This window comes from Polypterus senegalus, chromosome 14, assembly GCF_016835505.1.
Source record: "Polypterus senegalus isolate Bchr_013 chromosome 14, ASM1683550v1, whole genome shotgun sequence".
NCBI lineage: Eukaryota > Metazoa > Chordata > Cladistia > Polypteriformes > Polypteridae > Polypterus > Polypterus senegalus.
Genome location: NC_053167.1, coordinates 84,775,832 through 84,798,158, shown reverse-complemented (window position 1 = coordinate 84,798,158; position 22,327 = coordinate 84,775,832). Strand labels below are relative to the sequence as shown.

The 22,327-nt window shown below is 37.4% G+C and overlaps 1 protein-coding gene across 3 annotated transcripts in view; it reads right to left on the bottom strand.

Annotated features, from left to right (window-relative positions):
• The window catches only part of astn1 (astrotactin 1), a 1,272,040-nt gene that overhangs the window by 696,466 nt on the left and 553,247 nt on the right, over positions 1-22,327 (bottom strand). For all 3 annotated transcript variants that reach the window (XM_039734841.1, XM_039734842.1, XM_039734843.1), the window contains one exon: positions 21,958-22,095. In XM_039734841.1, the coding sequence (XP_039590775.1) occupies positions 21,958-22,095 (138 nt within the window). The remainder of the gene's footprint in view (positions 1-21,957; positions 22,096-22,327) is intronic.

The following is a 22,327-nucleotide window of genomic DNA, read 5'->3' as shown; positions in this document are numbered from 1 at the left end:
CACTTCACCAGAAGACACACACACGGACACCTGGACGCACACAAGGGTTTTATTAAAGAGGATTACTTTCCTGCATGTTGTTTTTTTAATGCTGATAATAAACAGTGAAGGGATATAAAGAATGTAGATGTATCCATGGATAAATAGGTTTGATGGTCTCTACAGCATCATCTGCACAGCTTTCTAAAATCGGGCTCGGCATTCATTAGCTGGTACCTGACATTACAAAATGGTAGATCACCAAGCTCTACATTATGTAGTTAAGGCTATTTGACTCAAACATTCATTCATTCATTTTCAAACTCACTTAACATTATTGACCTAGGCACACAGAAGTTTAATATTACATGAGGAATAGTGTACAATGTATGTTAGCAATTATTTACTCTTATGAAAATTATATTTTGTACATATACAGTATTTACACTAAGAATGATGGCACAATGGCTAACAATACTGCAGAGTCCTAGGTTCAGATTTTTCCCCAGCTTCTCCCTGTGTGGAGGTTCCACTTTCTTATTCTGCCCACGTACATTTTCTTGAGGTGTTCTGTTGAAGATGATCAGAGACTTTAAATTATCTTAATGTGAACTAGAACAGATTATACACTGAGCTGGACTGGCACCTATTCCATGTTTGATACTTGCCCTGTGCTTGATAATGATGTGCGTGTTGGAAAAAGCTGGCTCGGAAAATGAACAAATTGATAAATAAATGAATTATGAATATTTCTTTTAAAAAACAATGAAAAATAATTTCTAATAACTGAGTTCATATATATGATGTAATTACAGTAATTCTCCCAGTATTTATAAAAATTCTTTTTCAGTGATGAGTTCCGCCAAAGCAGTACTTCAATTATTAATAATTAAATGACTGGCACACATGAACCGTGTAGAGGAAAGGACACTTTCTGCCAGCTGACTACGTCAAGATGACATATGACTGAGGCTACATGTGACAGGACCTGTGATCTTACAAGCCAGACTGTATATTAATGTTTATATCCAAACCATTTCAGAAGAAATGTTTTAATTTTAACACTCCATATTGGCAATTATTCCGAGGTCATACATCTCTGTGTCTTTTTGTGACTGCAGTTGCATTTTGCTGGGTGGAGTGCAAATAGTTGAAAAATTATTATCTTGTAAACTACATTAATTGGGTAATTCGTCCAAAGAACACATACAATACACATCGAAAATCGAGTTAAATCTAACCTCACCTGCTTTTTCACAGAAACCTGGTTTCAAAAATGCTATTGTGGCCCACTAGGTGGCGCACTGCCATCCAAACCCGACACGGACAGGCCTGGGACACAAGTTCAAGGCACATGGTTTTTATTTTTTTCTCGTGGGATACGACTCCCCCAGTTTCCCAAAAGCACAACACAGTCATAAAGCACAATACCAAGCTCTTCTTCTTTCTTTTTTACTCTCTCTCTTTTCCTCTACCACTTTTAGACAAACGTTGTCTATTCCCACCTGACACTGGCTCCCGGAGTAGTGTCTGCTGGCTCCTTTTAGAAGGCAACTGAAAGTAGACAGGTTCTTGTTGTTCCACTTCCAGCAGCACTTCCGGGTGTGGAGGAAGAGCTGCCCATAAGGGCTCAGCTACAGCACCCCCTGGTGGTGCCCACAGAACCCAAAAAGCCTGTATTACACTCCAAGTCATATGGTGCCCTACGGGAGTCTGTAGGACCACTGCAACCCAGGGGGTCTGCCACCTAGCACTTCAGGGGAGTTAATGCTCTAGATATGTTGATTCCCCCAGTCCTTCCAGCGTGGAGGCATCCCAGCTGGGGTCCTCCCACCACATTATGTATACCTTCATTCCCGTTTATTGGTCACAGAAAAAACAGGTTTAAACATGTAGATTTCTTCATGAATAAACTGGTAGCTTGGCCATGTAAACCTTTAACTGGGTTACACTTAAGGACTTTGTAGTCTGCACATGTCTGTTACACTCTGCTAGACCGTGCAAGTGACTACAAAAATCAATTTCCTAATGCAAATACTCAGTCAATCACATAATTTCTTCTTCTAGCTGAAATAATCTGTGTCAATACTTCAGAAATCATTACATTTATGCTGAACAATGCTAAACAGAACAATATCGGGAGCTGGAGTGTAAAACATTCAAAGTAACGTGCCATAAGTAGTCTGATTACTTTTTAAAATAATGAGGAACCTAATGTAATACTTATTTAATTGAAGTAAAAATATTAGTCAAAGGTGCTGTTTTTCAAACAATGGAGAAAATGTACTGCAGAAGTAACACATTGTTTGTAATGCATAATATGTAACTACATAACATATTTAGTTACTTTTTTGTAAGTGTAAGTGTAGAATAACTAAGTTACTTTTAAAAATTAGGCTCCCCAGTTCTTGGGAGACTCAAGCTTTATGCTTGTTTTCAGATTCCCAGTGGTTGTTGATGATGTTTACTCTTTTTATAGCGCACTTTTATGACATCAGCACATTTTGACACAGGAGAACCCCATAAGCTGACTGATGTATGTAAATGGGGCTTTTAAAAAAACAGGTTTCTGCCTTAACCGAGTTACTTTCCTTATCCCAGTTTTGAATGTGCATGTAAATGTAATCATTGATGGGTAATGATCAGATATGTATAAAAATGACATCCTGTCAGATATGGAATTATAGTAGAAAAAATATAGACTTCCAAAGGAAATATGAAATGGATTAACAGAATAAGGTATGAAAAAATGATAATACAATGGACATCTTGACGCACAATTTATATTTTGTGAAAAACTTAAGATATTAGTATTCTTTTTGTTTTAACTGATGTATAGTTCATAGTGGGCAGCACGATGACACAGCGACAGTGCCATTGTCTTGCAGTAATGGAGACCACGTTTCATTACCTGGGTCCTCCCTGTGTGGAGCTTGCATGTTCTCCCCATGTCTGCATTGGTTTCCTCTGGGTACTTCGGTGACCTTCGAAAGTGCAAATACATGCAAGTTAGGTGAACTAAATTGGCAGTAGTTTGTGGCTGGGGTGTGTGTGTGTTTGCCCTGCAATGGACTGTTGCCATGTCCAAGTTTTGTTCCCGTCTTTTGCCCTATGCTACCTGGGATCGGCTACAGCAGACCTCCGTGATCCTGTTCAGGACTAAGTGAGTTAAAAAATGACTGACTTGATTTGGAAGAACCAGTTATACAGCAATTAAAGTGCTTGGTAGATTATAAATAGGCATAGTTCACTGCTCTGTACATGAATTTTGGTTTAAACACCTTGCGCTGAGTAAATTTCAGTCGCAGTGAGGCAACTCAGGATGTTGTCTCAGAATGTTATATCATTAACATTGTCTGCAACTTAACAACAGCGAAACCATGGAATTGGTTATTGACTTTCACTGCACCAAAGAGAGTTTATGTTCAGTCACTAATCTGGGAGTGGATGTAGAGGTGGCACACTCCTCCAAATACTTGGGGGTCCACAGCAATGACAGGCTGGACTGGTCTCGGAACACAGAGGAACTATGTAAGAAAAGGCACAACAGTCCCTTTTCCTTAGGAGACTGTGATCCTTTATTGTAGGAAGTGACATTCTTCACATCTTCTACAACTCTGATTTTCTACACTGTGGTGTGCTGGGTTGGCAACATCACTTCAAGAGAGGCTCATTGAATCAACAAGCTAATTAAAAGGGCAGGCTCAGTTACAGGACTCACAGGCTCCTGGAAGTAGTAGTGAAGGAAAGAATTAAAACAAAACTGTGTGCCATTATGAATGGTGGTGCATTCTGTCTCTGACACACTAACACAAAGAACTTTCAGCCAACAAATCATTCAGCAGAAGTGTGTCACGAAACACTACTGGGGCTTCTTTATACTAACAGCAATATGCCTGCATAAGGCCTCACTGTGACTGTGCTAGCCAAGTCAGAACTTTCCTTTCTTTTCAATTTTCTTGCATTATAGTCATTCCAATGTACGTTCAGACCATGGCATGTGTGTATGTGTGTGTATATTATACATATACCTCGCTTCGCTTGCCAACCCCACGGCCTGCACTACGCACCAGTCACTTCACGTCTCTGCTGCTTGCATATGTGGAATTCATTTTCACCAAACAACACATCTTTTAATTCTCGCGGATAGGTTTCTTCATTGGAAAGAAACACTACTTTTCCCTAATGGCAACATGAATTAGATGATCTCTTTAAAGCCAAACACATACTTCTGTCATATCACCTATGTCCATATATTCAATTTCTTTTCATTGTTTCATTATTTCACTGAGTAATAATTTCCATTTGTTAGCACTAATGCGATCTTTACTATCAGCTTTTTGAGACTTTCGAATTTTAGTACTTTCATAATCACTAACCTGCTCGGCATGTGTATCGCAGCAATGTTTTTGATCTTCCTTATGACATTCTATTTTGTCTTTTATTTACAACCCTGCTTGGAGCTGAGAGCGCAGTAACTGTGTTTGACAATAAAATTCACACGAATAAGAAGTGATTGGACCGTGGGTGTGGTTGTAAATGTTTGAGAGGAGTGCAGGACTTGTCAAAATCTCTTGGCAAAAGGTCTCATCTCACGTGACCTGAAATTATCTCTCAGAAAGTCTCATCTCAGGATTTCCTTTAAAATATATATATATATACAGCCACACTGTATCTCTATATATAATCTTCATTTGGATCTTGATCTTTGTTTGTCCGCGAATGAATTAAAAGAAGAAGCACTAGATAGCAGTAGAGAGACAGCTAAGGCATAGGCATTGCATTAAGAATCTCCTCCAGGCTTATACTACTGAAGACTGTAGTACTCCAGTCACACTTCAAAACACAGACATTCAAACTAAACAAATTGTTGTGCTTTAAATTAACTAAACAGATCTTCATTTAGATCTTGATCTTTTGTTTGTCTGCGAATTCCACGCATGCGTAGACCACCTTCCAGTTTAGTACGTTGTTCTTACTCACGCACGTCAACAATGTGCCGGAATAACGAAGGGGTGGTGGACAGTGTTACGCTGGTTAGCTCCTCAGGCCTGGTTAGTTACGTTGTAGCCGGTGAGTGCTGTGCATCTCACAGTTGTACCGTGGCTTGCTCACATGTCAGTGAAGTGATCCTTATTTATGCTTTAATGAGCCTGGATACCTATGTGTCACCCATTTATAACCATTGCTCCGTGTATATTGCCACAAAGCAACCTGCGAGATGGGAGAAAGGTTGAGAAGAGATCGTGAGAGGAAACGACAGCGTCATGAAAACGAGACGCACTGTGAACGGACAGAAGCAGAAATGCTCCTATACCACCACATAATTATTACTCGATCAGTGATTCTGAGTAGGCCATTCCTATCGAATCAATATCCAAGGGTTTTCTTTTGTAATTTTGTTTCCCTTATAAAAAATCATAATGCTTTGCGACAAAGGGCCCAGTTCACGACTGGCAGCCGCGTTTAAACAGGGAGCCCTTCACACATAACTTTAACATGCGCAACGTAGTTGGGCGCACATGGCTAGTATATATATATTTAATTATGTATGTCTGCGGTGGGCTGGCGCCCTGCCCGGGGTTTGTTTCCTGCCTTGCGCCCTGTGTTGGCTGGGATTGGCTCCAGCAGACCCCCGTGATCCTGTAGTTAGGATATAGTTGGTTGGATAATGGATGGATGGATGGATTTTTTTTAATTTCATGTTTAATTAATTGTCTTGCTATGCACACAAATGTGTTATGTATAGTACCTTCTATCTCTTTTAGAAGATCATGTGATACTGCTTGGTTATATTTCTGAATAAAAACACATGAAGAGATCACAGTATAAATAAATACCATAGATAATGCTAGTTATTCAATCATAGCCAAATTAGTTATTTCAGAGTTTATCAATATGGACATATTTTGGAAAAATAATATGTGCAACCCATCTAATGTGATGGATCCAACAATGTACAAACCATCAATTCTGTTTGAATTACATCACACCCATGCACCACTGTTACTGTAGCTAATTCTTTTCACAAGCTGGAGAATGTTCCCTAATTATTATGCTTGTCTGGACCACTGTGACAAGAAAGGCTTGCAGCAAGTATACTAATTGAACTGTAACACCTGGTAAGATTATCACAAGCTGTTGCTTTTGATATTGGCATTGGGTTTGTGACATTGACTGATTGGTTCATTTTCTTCCAATCAGGTGCTGCCAGTTGGCTTAAATATTGTTATGACAAGACTCAAACAAGATGAAAGGCAGCTTTTGTAAGATTCATCTTTATAAGTGCAAGGACTGTCCAATGGTAAATATCATTTTTGGTATTTTTGATCTAATGTAACACTTTAAATATATGGAATTGGCTATAACATAATATAAATATAGTACTATATATTTATGTCATATTGATTATAATGCTTTTATTACTGTGCAAATGTTAATCACAAGAAATATATTAAGATTACTATGAACTCTTATTTTACAGTAGTTTTTTTCTAAGTATAATTAAGACATTTCATCTTTTTAATTTAATTTATGCTGTACAATCTTTTGTGTTATGGAATATAAAAATTATACAAACTGTTTAAAATATTTGGAAGGTAAAATAAAATTAACAGAATGAAAGTTAACACAATTTAAGATTCACCTGCAGAATCTTTCTTCCAACTTACAATTGTTAATAGCTTTGTGGCCAGGAATCCTGAAATGACCTATATAATCTTTTAATTTACTTTTTGGTTATAATGAGAAAGAATGTCACTCTGCCAGAGATCTAATGGCGTAAGGTAAAGAGAGAGAAAGAGAAAAAAAAAAGAAAAGAAGAAGTAAGGTAAGATCGTATCTTAAAAAGGTTTCAAGGGGAAAAGTCTCTGAAGTGATTGGAACAATGGCAGTGGGGAATGAAGATGTTACCATTAAAGAGCACTGCAGGTCGAAAGCCTGCAACAGATAATCCTAACTAGAAGATATTTAGCAAGGCACAACAACAGGCCATTTTGTAATACCAAAATACAGTAATCCCTCCTCGATCGTGGGGGTTGCGTTCCAGAGCTACCCGCGATAGGTGAAAATCTGAGAAGTAGAAACCATATGTTTGTATGGTTATTTTTATATATTTTAAGCCCTTATAAATTCTCCCACATTGTTAACATTATTAGAGCCCTCTAGACATAAAATAACACCCTTTAGTCAAAAGTTTAAACTGTGCTCCATGACAAGACAGAGATGACAGTTCTTTCTCACAATTAAAAGAATGCAAACATATCTTCTCTTTAAAGGAGCGCCGTCAGGAGCAGAGAATGTCAGAGAGAGAGAGAAAGAGAGCATGATAGAAAAGCAAACAATCAAAAAATCAATACGTGCTGTTGGGTTTTTAAGTATGCGCACCGCGTTAAAGCAGCCGCAAAGAAAGGAGCAATGTGAACGTAGTCTTTCAGCATTTTTTAGAGTAGCGTCCGTATCTTCTAGACAAACAGCCCCTCTGCTTACACCCCCTCCGTCAGGCGCAGAGAATGTCAGAGAGAGACCGAGAAAAGCAAACAATCAAGCACCGCTCCGGACATATATCATTGAGGAGTTTTATTTAATACGTAATACATGCTCTGATTGAGCAGCTTCTAAGCCATCCGCCAATAGCGTCCCTTGTATGAAATCAACTGGGCAAACTGAGGAAGCATGTACTTTAAATTAAAAGACCCATTGTCCGCAGAAGTTTGCGAACCAGCGAAAAATCCGTGGTATATATTTAGATATGCTTACATTTAAAATCTGCGAAGGAATGAAGCCACGAAAGTCGAAGCGCGATATAGCGAGGGATCACTGTAATGCTCAATACTTCTTCAAAAATGTTTACCATTTTGTTTTCATATTGTTTAGTTCCTGGATCTTGACTTTAAATAAGGTGGGGCCCATTTTTATGAAGGTAGGTTTGAGTTGAGTGCATTTCACACTGTTTATGTATCTTTAATTATTTTGTTTATATTTACATTTTGTCTAGTCATTTAGTTTGTTCTCTTAAGAGAAAACGTCTGCAGCTGCTGATCGACACATTTGCAAAACAAAAAACGCTGATGGAGAGATGCAAAAGGATTTAAGGCGGCCTGGGATTATGAGTTTTTTTCGTAGACTTCATGTATTCTAGTAATAAACTTATATGGTAACACGACAGAGTGGGCCTGGCTACATGAGTCAGAGTGTGATGTCACAGTGGCTATTTGCCCCCAGAAATGGGGACCAAGAAGTATACTAAAATAGTTCAGACTTTTTTGTTTCCATTCCTCTCTTGCTGCTTTTGAATATTATTTTAAGAGTTGAAGATGTATGCTTTTGATTAATTTATTTTATTCTTTCAGAAATATGGTTTGTACCAATTACAAGTTCATTTATTTAGGCACAAGCTCACCCTGATTGTGAAGATTCCTGGGACATACTTTCATGCTGGCTTTGTATAAGATTATACGATTCTTTTTTCACCATGTCCTGTATCATTTGTATCTCCTTGTGCCAATTTTACTGAAGTGACCTTTTTTATTGTGCCAGTTGGTCCTCAAAGGTGGCATCAGAGATTTTGGAATGTTTGTTGGCTTTAGGTGCAACATTGGTTGTGATAAAGCTTATACATTTCTCAGTTTTATTTAGGTGCAATTTGTCTTGATCGTTGACAGAATTATTATTTCATTTCTATGTGTAAAACAGGTTTCATAAAGAAAAACATGAAAATGGACGACAAAATAAAATCAAAAGTTTCTAATTTTGTTCATAAAATAATTAGGGTTGGGCAAGTTAATGTGTTATTATCACATTAACGCATTAATTAATTAACGCTGACAATTATTTTATCGCACGTTAATCCAGTTTTTGTTATTATTATTATTATTTTGAAAGCCTCAGTCTCACTAGCGATCGACAGAGATCAGTGATCTTCTTCATACATCGCTTTTCGATAGCTTTTGCTTGAAGAAAAGTTAGCTTTGTTGATTTAACCTTGATTCTCTGTGTGTGCATTAGTAGCAAAGAGCAAATGGCTTCTAAATCCATGGATGACTTTTTTCGTATTATCACTGAATTTTGATGCAAGTGATCTGGAGCTGTAGATCAAAAACGAAAGTGAGGTACTGGCATCAGCTGATTAGCCCAGAGCTGATCATGGTGCTGAACACGTTTGTGTAGCTGATGCACCTATGGTAATGTTCACCTGGAAGGACAGACACTTAAGATGACAGGAGGTACAAACCAGATGCCGTATCACTGCAAATGACACCCCCGCGCAACTGTCTCACAAAGGCAGTCAGCTAGCCAGCCCACTGTGCAAACAGATGTTTTATGTTGATTTATGTGTGAAACCATTGCTTTGTGTGCTTTTCAGAACACTGAGTTTTTTGGAAAAAATATTAGCCCGCAAAGAGATGCTACTGAACATAGGCTGTTTATGCTGCTCTCTGATAAAAGATTGGTTCAGATCTCCCTGCTGGTATCTGTTCAGATAAAAAAGAAAACAGATTTAGAAATGTTAAGTTGCTGTTGCTCGGAAGGTGCCTGTTATAATATTGTGATTGTGGCTCTGGATTCTGAGGGTAACTTGTTTTTCTATAACAAACTAGATAAAACATTAATGATCTGACAGTGGCAAATAGCTTTGGTTTGAGACTAACAAGAAATATTTTAACTGCTACTATGTAAAGGGAATACTGCTGTTAAAAGCACCTTATTTGTTTTAAGTGTTTGCAAACCAAATACACGCAATACACTACATTTGAGTTCATTATTGAATTATGCACATAACAATGTGATTGTTGTGATTGTCTGCGATTAATTAATCAAAAGCCATTAATTAAAAATTTGAATTGCTGCCCAGCACTAAAATAATCAATTTTCAGTGTGTGATAATGCTGTGCATGCATGGTTTACTGTTCTGCCAGACTAACCTAGAAAACCTCTCTGCTCTAATACTGCCCAAAGTAAACATCTGCTGCCATTTTAAGATTTTAGAGTGTTTTTTATTTCCTCATTCTTTTTGGTGAAATTTATATTTTCACATATGATTTTTTATTGTATGACTGATACTCTAATTCAGCACAAGGCTGGTTTCTCAGGTCACTTGTCTTGTGGCACTCCTGGGGCCTAATGTATTACACCATGCGTAGAAATCACACTATAACATGGCGTAAACACAAAAGCAGGAATGTGCGCACGCACAGAAAAATCCAGATGCAGGAACTGTGCGTACGTAAACTTCCAAGTTCTTCCACTACAAAAATCCCGATCAGCATGAAAAGTAACGTACGTGCACGCTCCTGCTCCAACTCATCCCAGAATTACGCCTCTTTGAATATGTAAATCAATATTAATAGCCCTTAAGCTCAGCTTTCTGTGAAAAGACAATGGCAAAATCACAAGGAAAAAATAGAACAATTTAAGCCAAGTAGAGGCAAGGAAAAACGTACTATTTGTTTAAACAGTGGTATAAACAAGAAAAGAAAGCTGATCGAAACTCAAAAGCTCAAGTTCACAAAGTCGCACAGTGCCCAAAATAAAAAAAGAGTCGCATATCAAAGTCACTGTGAAAAGGCGAGTTGTAGCCCACTGTCTGAATGTCATATGAAAGCTTATTAGGGTACAGAGAAAAAAACAGGCACACAGTGGGGAAAAAGCACGAAATGTCAACTTTAATCTCGAAATTTCCACTTTAATCACGTAGTTTATTTGGTCATTAAAGTAGAACATCATAAACTTAATCTTAAAATCGTTTAATTTACTATTTTCTCAAATCCCATCGTAACTAAAGTAGTATGTTAAATTCTTTGTTTTGTATTTGATTTTCTATGTGGTCTATGTGTGTAAATCACTACGTGCTTCTTAAACGGGCTTTCTCTACCTCCAACAGGACACATTACATTCATGATATTACAGCTCTCTGAATAACTAAAATACAGAGATGTATACGTGATATAATTTTCATGATGATAGGAGTTAAAGCATGTTATTAAACATGGGAACACGGTGGTGCAGTGATTGTGCGCGACCTTCGATAAAATAACTAATAATAAATAGCAGTGCTGCCTCTTTCAAACGTTCTAACCACCAATTACTGTCCTTCCTTTTCTTTCTCCAAATACCCAATCGCCACACAATCAGCTCTGTAACAGACGTTAAGCCATAACGCCGAACTTTTAAGGAACATTGAAATATCTTCGTAGTACATGTTTAATTATTCTCTCCTTCACGCCAGTCCCAGTGAAGCATACAGTGCGAGGCATGTAGGAACAATCCGTGAACGGAGCGCCAGATCCTTTGCTAGCGTAGCGACACCGTGTCCTTTAATTGTTAACAATATAGATTATTTAAATAAAATTCCAGTTTTATCTGTATAATAAACATATTTTGCTGCATTTCATCTTAAAAATGATATTGTCATCATATGTAAATACGCGCTTTATAAAGTTGCTCAGGTTCTGCAATATTATAACTGTATCGCAAGTTTACAGGGAGTTGATTGTACTTATAAGTACAAACAGTTCTACAAGGTGCAGTTGATGGACTGACTGAGTGCGTTTAGAGCTCTTGTGATGAAACTGTTTCTGAACCGTGATGTCTGTACAGTAAAGGTTTTGAAGCGTTTCAAATGTGAGAACCAGTTCAAATAGGAAGCATAACTGAGGCAGCGTGTGCTTGATGCTGTATACTGATAATTTTCTTTCCGATCAGCTGCTCCAAGTGGTGCAGTGAGAGTAATATGGAAAAAGATGATCCGCTGTGGCAACCCCTAACAGGAGCAGCTGAAAGAAGAAGAAGGAGATGCAGTAAGAGTAACAACACTAAAGCAGCTATGGTATTTAGAATAGTTTGACCATTCTGTGGACCATTATATTGTTATAGGTTAATTACACTCACATGCATTAAACTAATAAACAATATGCGCTTAATTTCAGAGTATTTATAAAGCCGCGTCAGTAATGTGGATCTGAAAAAGAAAGATAAACCACAGGGGAACAGTAGCACTGCTTTGACACTGGGTGCCACCAGTCTGCAAAACCGAGCGGAGAACTTGCGTATGACAGGGTATGAGGTACTGTGGAAATGTGTGTGGCAGTATGCCAAGTTTAGGTTTAATACATCGCGATTTGAACGTGAAAACGTTGTTACGCAACATTTCTGTGCATACGCACCATTTATACATGAGGCCCCTGGTGAGTGTGGATCATTTGATTATGTAATGGGTGCCATTTTATTTATAAACATTAGAACATTAGAACACTCTAGACGAGAAGAGGCCAGTCAGCCCAACAAAGCTCGCCAGTCCTATCCACTTGTTTCCTCCAAGAAAACATCAAGTCTAGTTTTGAAAGTCCCTAACGTCTTACTGTCTACCACACTACTTGGTAGCTTATTCCAAGTGTCTATCGTTCTTTGTGTAAAGAAAAACTTTGTAATGTTTTGCCATGTGTTGCTCAATCTTATCCTTCCTTCTTTCTTTCCTGTGATGCATGTTAAGCTTACTGGTAGTTGCTTGGATCTGCCATGTCACCCTTTTTATATACAGTAATCCCTCGCTATATCGCGCTTCGACTTTCGCGGTTTCACTCTATTGCGGATTTTAAATGTAAGCACATCTTAATATATATCACAGATTTTTCGCTGGTTCGCGGATTTCTGCAGACAGTGGGTCTTTTAATTTATGCTACACGCTTCCTCAGTTTGTTTGCCCTGCTGATTTCATACAAGGGACGCTATTGGCGGATGGCTTAGAAGCTACCCAATCAGAGCATGTATTACATATTAACTAAAACTCCTCAATGCTATAAGATATGCATCCCGCGCGGAGCTTGATTGTTTGCTTGTCTCTGCCTCTCTCTCACCCTCTCTGACATTCTCTGCGCCTGACGGAGGGGCTGTTTGCACAGAGGCTGTTTGCTTAAAAGATACTGACGCTCTTCTAAAAAAATGCTGCTTTATTGCGGTGCTCGGCATATTTAAAAGCACAAAAGCACACGTATTGATTTTTTGATTGTTGCTTTAATCTCGCTCTCTCTCTCTGACGTTCTCTGCGCCTGACGGAGGAGATGTGAGCAGAGGGGCTGTTTGCACAGAGGCTGTTTGCTTAGAAGATACTAACGCTCCTCTAAAAATGCCACGGGAAACTTAAAAAGCACAAGTATTGATTTTCTGATTGTTTGCTTTTCTTTGCGAGCGCTCTCTCTCTCTCTCCCTCTGAAATTCTCTGCTCCTGAAGAGAAGAAGATCTATTTGCATTCTTTTAATTGTGAGAAAGAACTGTCATCTCTGTCTTGTCATGGAGAACAGTTTAAACCTTTGACTAAAGGGTGTTATTTCATATCTAGAGGGCTCTAATAATGTTAACAGTGTGGGAGAGTTTATAAGGGCTTAAAATATATAAAAATAACTACACAAACATATGGTTTCTACTTCGCGGATTTTCATCTATTGCGGGGGGTTCTGGAACGCAACCCCCGCGATCGAGGAGGGATTACTGTTATGGGATAATATTTGCCATTTTCCAGTCCTTCAGAATCTCTCTAGTGCTCAGTGACTTCCTAAAAATATGCGTCAAGGGTTTATATATGTACTCACTAGCCTCCTTAAGAACACGAGGATAAATATTATCTGGGCCTGGTGATTGTTTGATTTCATCTTATTTAATCTGAGCAGCACTTCTCCCTCTACAATTTCCAAATCCCTCAGTACCTCCTTAGTAGTCACGTTTACCTCTGAGAGGTTGTCCACTTGCTCACCTGTAAACACCTCAGAAAAATGTAAGTTTAGGGTATCTGCTATTTCATTGTCTGTATCTTTCAATTCCCCTTTACTATTCCTGATGAACTTGACCTCCTCCTGAACTGTTCTTTTACTACTAAAATACTGAAATAATCTCTTGGGGTCTTCTTTCGCCTTATCTGCTATATTCCTCTCCAACTGTCTTTTAGCCTCCCTGATATCCTTCTTAATGGTTGCCCTCATGTTCTTATACGCGCTACGATAAATGTCAAAGTGTTACCTTATCTTTACAGTACTTTTCTTGAAACATTAGGCCTCTCATAAAAATGTTTAAAAAATAAGTTTTAATAATACTTTCAGGTTTCCAAACTTAGCTGTAAAATATGTCTGTTTTGCTCTATTACAAATGTGCACCCAATTGATTGCTCCCCACTTGCTCTTAGGGGAAACACAGATAACAATATACTCTTTGGGGTAACTATAAAGGTCCAATTAATTAATTATAGTATTACTTAACAATCATTTTTTTACTTAGTTTAGTGCCCACTGACATTCTGGCTGCCCTTTTCAACGGGTGCTCCTATACTTTACTACTCAGAAATATGTTAATAAAGTCTTGGATATGGCAAGCACTATAGTTTGCAGCACCTAGGACATTTTAGAGTCATTGGCATTGTCTGGAACCAATGCATACGGTAATGATTACAATTTAATTTAAGAGAATAAATCTCATTCAAAGAATGTGAAGCTAAAGACAGTTATTGAAGTTTAGCTGTTTGTATTTGGCACTGCTAAGGACCAGGTATTCCCCAACCCTTGACAGGCTAGTCTTTGAAAGGTGTTTCTGGGATCCTTGTTGTTTTCAGGTCTGTAAGAGTTGGAATACTATCCAGGGATTAATGTACAGTATGACATTACAGAACGAACACATTTGCTGCTGATCAAATCCTTCAATTTGATGATTCTGTTCTGCATGAGTGGAGGACACTGTGATAAAGTGTTTGAATTGCTCTAACCTAACCTAAGCTTTTCATATCTAAAATTTAGATCTACTTTTGGGAAAAACTTTGTCAAATTTAATGTTTGCTTTATAGCATTAGATATGAACTGTTTTTCTTCCCTGGTTAATAATTATAATAATACATTTCGATTAAAAAATAGCATTTGAACTGGGAAGACACTGAATTGCATTCTTCTGTTATAAGAAAACAAGTATTTAAAGATTTCCTTGACTTGGGACCTGCTCATTTTTAAATAATGTTTAGATCTTTTTGTTGCTGTATCTCTGTTTCAATAAATTTTCTCACATGGAAGGGAGCCTTCATGTGAAGCTACATTATGTGACTTTCACCACCAGTAATTAAAATTGAACATCTTTCAACTTGCCCACCACAGAGAATAGATGAGCATATTCTGTAATGAGATCATTAGCTCACACTAGTCATGCCTGGGTACACTTTGGGCTCTGTTGACTGCAGTGGTAGGCCTGCCAGTAGTATTGGCAATCTTTATTTCCAAATCAGAGACACCATTATAGCTGATTGAGGTATTGCTGCCACCTTTCAGTATAGTACATAGAAAATTGCATCTGTAAACATGAATTAAGGTTCAGCTATTGTTTTAAACTGGCCCTTTTCAGGCAGAGATGTACACTATACATAGGCAAAGATAAATTAATGGCTGCAGCTACCTTAGTGTCAGCCCCACTAGTTTGATTATTATGAATAATGGCTTTTACTAGAGATCTAGCCCTCTATGGACCTCTATCAGAAGGTGGAAAATAGCAATCAAGAATATTTTGAGTTTAAATATTTAAATTGAAGCACACATTTTAATATTTCAAATATTCGACACAACTATTTTGTTTATTATGTACTTCTGTCTCATGAAGTAAATCTTTACATATCTTTATGAGCACTCACAATTAGGGTAGCTTATGCTAATTCAGACATTTTACTTATTATTTGGCCGACATCTTTATCCAAGGTGACTTACAACATTTGAAAGATTATATATATACAAAGTCTCGTCTCACAGGACGTGAGTTCTTGATATTTTTTACTTTATAATTTAAAAACAGAATAAGAATCTGAAAATCTAACATCACATTAAAGTTCGATAAATTCTGAACAGAATGATACCAAACATATATATGTAGGTTTTAAACGTCACAAAAAATTTTAGCATAAAACGTGACTTGCTCATGGTCAGACAGTGTCATTAGTGGAATATGAACCCCTCCAACCAAGGTCTGAAGTACAAAACCTTAACACTAGAATTACCAAAGCCGACGAAAAAACTCATAGATCCGTCCTACCTTAAATCACTTCTCACCTCTCCATCAGCGTCTTTTGTCCTTTAAATGTGTTGATAAGCAGCAAACAGCAAGCAGTCTGCTATCACATTCCCCACTGACGCACAGTTTTCTCAGCTCAAGTCTGTTTACCTGCTTGTCAGTTGCTTGGAGTTGTATAGAGTGAGAAGTCAAGCAAAATCACACCTTTTATAAATGCTATATTGTTATTTGGAACACATGCATTTCATGTGTGTTCCGTGTCTACAGCGATCTATGTAAACACATTGTTAAAAAAGAAATGTTTTTCATGTTTTTAGTAATAATTGACATAATGTAGACATGAAGTTTATAATGTGTGAAGCCTGAAGTCCAAATATCAAAGAAACACTTTCACAAAAGGTACAAATACAACAGAACAAGTGCATGTAATGCCGCGAAAAGTGCTCACAGACACTTCAGTTCTCAAGCATTGGTATGAGAATGCAGTCAGACTTCTTTTTAGGGCACATACACCGTCTAGATGTTATTTATTTGGATTTATTTACTTACTTCCTACAGGGTGCAGAGCTATAGCGCATCTTTATGTGAAAACAGCAGTGTCAGATGGGGGAAGCAGGGGGGTATGGCAGGATCGTGAATGCGACTGAGAGAATGAAACTGAATAATAATAATAATAATAAAAAAGCTAACCTTTACAAGTATCATACATTTACACCGGCTGTTACAGACTGAAATCAAATGTACATTTTTATTCTAAAATAGTAAGAATAAAAGCAGCTGACTTCTCAAAAAGGACTCGTCGGGGATCGAAGTTTTGATTACCTGTCAAATGTTGATACTGTTACGCCACCGAAGCAGTCATAGTAAATGTGTTACAATGTCACACCCTAATGCATGTTGTTTTTCTGCAGTTATATTTTTAAATAAAAGCGCACTTGTTCTGTTGTGTTTGTACCTTTTGTGAAAGTGTTTCTTTGATATTTGGACTTCAGGCTTCACACATTATAAACTTCATGTCTACATTTTGTCAATTATTACTAAAACATGAAAAACTTTTCTTTTTTAACGATTTGTTTACATAGATTGCTGTAGACACGGAACACACATGAAATTCATGTGTTCCAAATAACGATATAGTATTTATAAAAGGTGTGATTTTGCTTGATTTCTCATTCTATACAACTCCAAGCAACTGACAAGCAGGTAAATAGACTTGAGCTGTGAAAACTGTGCGCCGGTGGGGGATGTGATAGCAGACTGCTTGCTGCTTATCAACACATTTAAAGGACAAAAGACGCTGACGGAGAGGTGAGAAGCGATTTAAGGTGGGACGGATCTATGAGTTTTTCCGTAGGCTCTGGTAATTCTAGTGTTAACCACTACACTAAAAGCTGTCACCTCTTACTGGAGTTGAATTCCAATCTCGAGAACACAAACTAACCATCAAAGCCACTATGCTATTCAACCAAAGTTCTCTGGTGTCATGTAGACAAGACTCGTCTAAGAGGCCCTGGCTAACCCCCCTCAAATCACATAGAAGTGTAATGGAAAGTCCAGATTGGCTGTTTTCCAAAGTACCCTTGTGGGGCCTAAACAGATTGCCCTCTAGCAGCCTGGTAAACCTCAAAAATAGTAACAGGATTTCTCCAATTGAATACAGAAGCTTGATTGACCCCCTGTTGTGATCATAGTATCGCCTGTTGATTAATAAGGTGTCACACATGCGCATCTGGGAACCATCTTCCTGGCAATACCATCCTGGAACTAAAGAGTGTGCTGATGCTAAACCTTATCTTCTCTTTTCTTCTCCACAGCCAAGAAAAAGTGCCTAAGATTGACAACTGATCCTGTCCGAGAAAATTTGCTCCTTCCAGTCCCCAGAATATAAAGCCAATTTGCTCAGAAGGTGGCATCAGATGTAGAACTGTCTTTTCCAGAGGACAGGGCTCCTAATGCGAACCGCTGCCAGGGAAAATGACAACTTAATGATTTATTTGCTTGAGCCATTTGCAGCTGTGTTTTTAGTCATTATTAAATGGAGCTACTAGGGCGGTGCCCCAGCCTTCTTTGGCTTCACAAAGTCATCTGCCTGCTCAATCACTATATATATATATATATATATATATATATATATATATATATATATATATATATATATATAGTGAAATCTGTGAGACCCTTTGAAACCCTCTCCAACAGCGAAATATGGATGACACATTTGTTGAAGATTGCTTGTCTGCTGTCAAGGCAACTGCAAGTTCATGGTGCCACCAAGGTAATTACAAGTTTGCAGCCTCGGCATATAACACACCCGTCAGAAGATGGTTGATGCAGGAAAAAATTTAACATGGCTACTGACTTAGCCTACTCTTTTTTTTCTGTCTCTTCCCCTCCAGGATGACCCAATCTCTGCTACTGATCTGCAGTCATTGGACTTACCTGATGAGAAGGACTATCTGTTCCTAAACTGAAGAGAGAAGTCAAGGCAGGACAACTGATAACATCACTGCTTGTTTGTTGTGTCTGTGTATATTGAAATGGTAGCTCCCATTTCAAGAATTATCCTGGTTGTTGCTGTTTTTTATGTGAATAAAACTGGTTTTCCTGAAGCCTTTAGACTCAGCATCATCTTTCGGGTGCAAGACGGGGACTTGTGCGTCACAGTATATATTCATACACCTTCTTTATTTTCATGTCTCCAAAATCTGTACTAACCCCTACTTTCTCTGCTGTTTTCTTTCCGGTTTTCTGTGGTGGCCATCTGCTCCACCACCACCTGATCAAAGCACCGTGCAGTCCCTACATTGATGAATTGAGGGCCAGAGGGCCACATGACCACCATCATCTTTCTTCCACATGAAGAAAACCATGAGGACTGATTAAATCATTTATGTTGGGTAGAATGCCTAGTTGGGCGTGGGCGGTCTTGTGGCCTCGGAACCCCTGCAGATTTTGTTTTTTCTCCAGCCATCTGGAGTTTTTTTGTTTTTTTCTGTACTCCCTGGCCATAGGACCTTATTTTACTCTTTGTTAATTAGTATTGCTGAATTTTTTTTGTTTTTTTCTTTCTTCATCTTGTAAAGCACTTTGAGTACATCATTTGTATGAAAACCTGTTATATAAATTAATGTTGTTGTTCTTCCACATGCCAAATCTCTCTTCAAGATTCTTTCCTCACCCATTCTTTTATCCTTCTCAAGTTATTCTTCTTCTCCTGAACCCTTCTTCGGTTTCATCATTTTCCTTTTCTCTCATCCAGCAAAGGCTGTTACTATTAGCCTACTTTTGGAAATATCCTAGCCTTGTTACTCCTTCAATCTTTATTCTGTAATTTTGAACTTTCTGCCTTCTGGATTACCAGCTCTCCCAGATGTACTATCCAAAATTGACTTTCTACTGTGTCATTAACCAAGGGCTGGCTGGAGCTGATCTACGATGTGCTTTATTTCCTTTTCACTTCTCTTTACCACATTTTGTCTCATTGCTGCAGGCTCTGATCTGTGGTGTACATAAACAGTTCTCCATCACTTTTATATGTTTTTTTCTCTCCACTCTCTGGAAGGTGGAATGAAGGAGCGGTTGAATTGCTGCAATGGACACTGATGGGAAGGGGCAAAGTCCTTTTAATATTTGATTTATATATTTATAGGTATTTGAACACACTTATCCTTAATTCCAGTTCTCACTTACTTCTTTTCATTAATAATAATTTTATCACACAAAAAAAAACTCATGCGTTGTTTGCAGCAGTTTACTCTTGTTGTTACACATGCATACAATATGAGGATTCCATAGGGTTGCCAGACGTCCTTTATATACGGGACATGTCCCATACTTGATCATTTTGTCTCCTGTCCCGTACTGACCTTTCAGGGACACCCAAATCTCTCGTATTTAGTTAATTTTCAAATTTTGTAATAAAAATATATATTTTTACTACCTTCTTACAGTACTTAGATGTAATTTTATAAGTAATTATACTTTCTTTTCTCAGATTCTCTTGATGAAAATAACCCAAATGTAACAAGGAAACTAGTGTTTGCTGCCGGTTTGCAACTTGTTCATTTGCTATGGTTGGCTGGGGATGGTGACATGCACTTTCACCATTTTGCTCTCCAGCTGTGCTGCTGTGCAGTTCTGTATCAGCATGGCAACATACAGTGACTGTTAACAATGTGTGTTGTTACTACTTGCCACGTCCCACTTTTTTTTGTAACTGCCTGTATTAAATAATAATAATATTTCTCTGTTGTCTGTAGTAAATAAATATTTTCAAATGATTTCACTTTTACAGAATTTTTTAGCTTGTATTAAATAATTTTCAAATGATTTTACTTTTGTTTTCCTCATAACCCATTAAAATCATTTCTTTATGTTTTTAACTTATGTCTCTACTTTTATATGATATATTTGTCTGGGTGTGTAGGGAGCATGTATACATTTATATATTTGCAGCTGGAGATCCACAAAGGGAGAAAAAAAAAATGAATCACGTATCATAAAGTAGTTTTTATTCCTGAGCTTTCAGCCATTTGTATATATATATAGTATATACAGAGAGATTTTAAGAGTGTCCCGGATTAAAATTTTTCTAATCTGGCAACCCTAGGATTCCATATATTGCGATTTCTACTCTTTCACTACCTTACCAATCTAGCCATGCTTCCTCTCATACTTTATAATAACATGGTGACTTTGGTATAATATTGACCCAATGTAAGTTATGCAAAACCACTTTTAACATCAGTTTCTTTCTCAGAACTGATTGCTTGGGAGAATGTTTAACTAAAGATGTGTCTAGGAAACATACAGTCCATGAACTGAATTACCTGCACTAAAAAATTTGTGTTCATCTTAAAGAACTGAAACCATGACCGTATTAACACAGCTACTACTATTACTATTATTGCTTCTAGCTTCAAGTTTCAGAGTCCCCAAAAGTAAACAGGATGCATCTATACTGGACTGATATAGCTGTGAATAACAAGCCTGTGTAATTTTACTTTTATAAGAAGCCTAAATTTTTAGGGTTTCTGTGAGAGAAGGTGTTCAGTGTTGGGGGAGTCTTTGTCAGCCATCATTCTTGTTACTCTCTTTCCTCATCATAGTGGTTGTTACATTTTGCTATTGAGATTCCTCTAAGCATCGCTTTCTGTCCACCTCTAGGACATTCATCTAACACCTTAACTTTGTTGTGGCATTGTGTTTGCAAGCATCACACACTCAGCTTTGTTCTGTAATAAATAAAATTAAGTTATGCATTTTAATAGAATTGAAAAGAGATTGGTGACATGTTGGTTGGACATGCAAGTAAAAATATCATTGTACGCATTATATCACTAAAACTACTACTAGTACTATTACTACTACTACTATTACTGTTGCTGATAATATTAGTCCAAAGTCATTTAAAAATTATTCTTCAAGCAGAATTATATGAGTAATATTCCATAAATGGTTTTAAGCACATGTACAATCAATAACAGAAGGTATATTTGAAGTGTATATTGCTATTATGGTCAGAGATATCTAAATTTCCATCTTTAAGGGTCCATGGACTAGACCACATAGAACAGATGTTGTCTTAAGGCAACAAACCAGAAACAAGCACCATCTGGTGGATTGAGCTGTCATTTTCAGAACTTTCCCTCTGGTGATCATTTTTATTGCTGCATCAAAATGGTCATTTTGGCATGTTTTCCATACCACTGGCCCACTCATCATTCAACAGTTTATGACATATCTTTTGTAAATTTTATCGAATTAAATAAAAAAATCAAATGTTTAATGTAAAACATTTTGATGAATTGCCGTAACGAAACAAAAATGAAAAAAGTTATAAAGGCTTACAAATAAATTCTGCTGTTTTCTTCTTGGGTTTACACATAACGAATGGAGAGAGGTGATTTTTTCATATAATATTCTAAAATTTTCTCAGTTAATCATTTTACCTGACATCAACGGCATCCTCCATGACAGTCATGTCAGTTTTACATTTTGCTGATGGGTTGATAGCTAGTTCTGCTGGAGGAATTACAAAACTCTTGCTGAGTGGCAGCCACATTCCTTCCTCCAGAGTATAGGTAAACCTAATAATAAAAAAAAGTACAAGGACATAAACAAGTAGTTAACTGAAATTCTGTCTCATGGTATGTCATGCATTGATTAATAGTTTGACATCCATCCAGTATGACATAAATTTTCCATGTCTGAAGAAAAATATCTGATGTATTTTGAAGAGAAAAAGAGTGCCACCTGGAAAGATCAAATTCCTCATTTTTAATTAAAACATTTACAGCTAAATACAAAGGATGATATAAA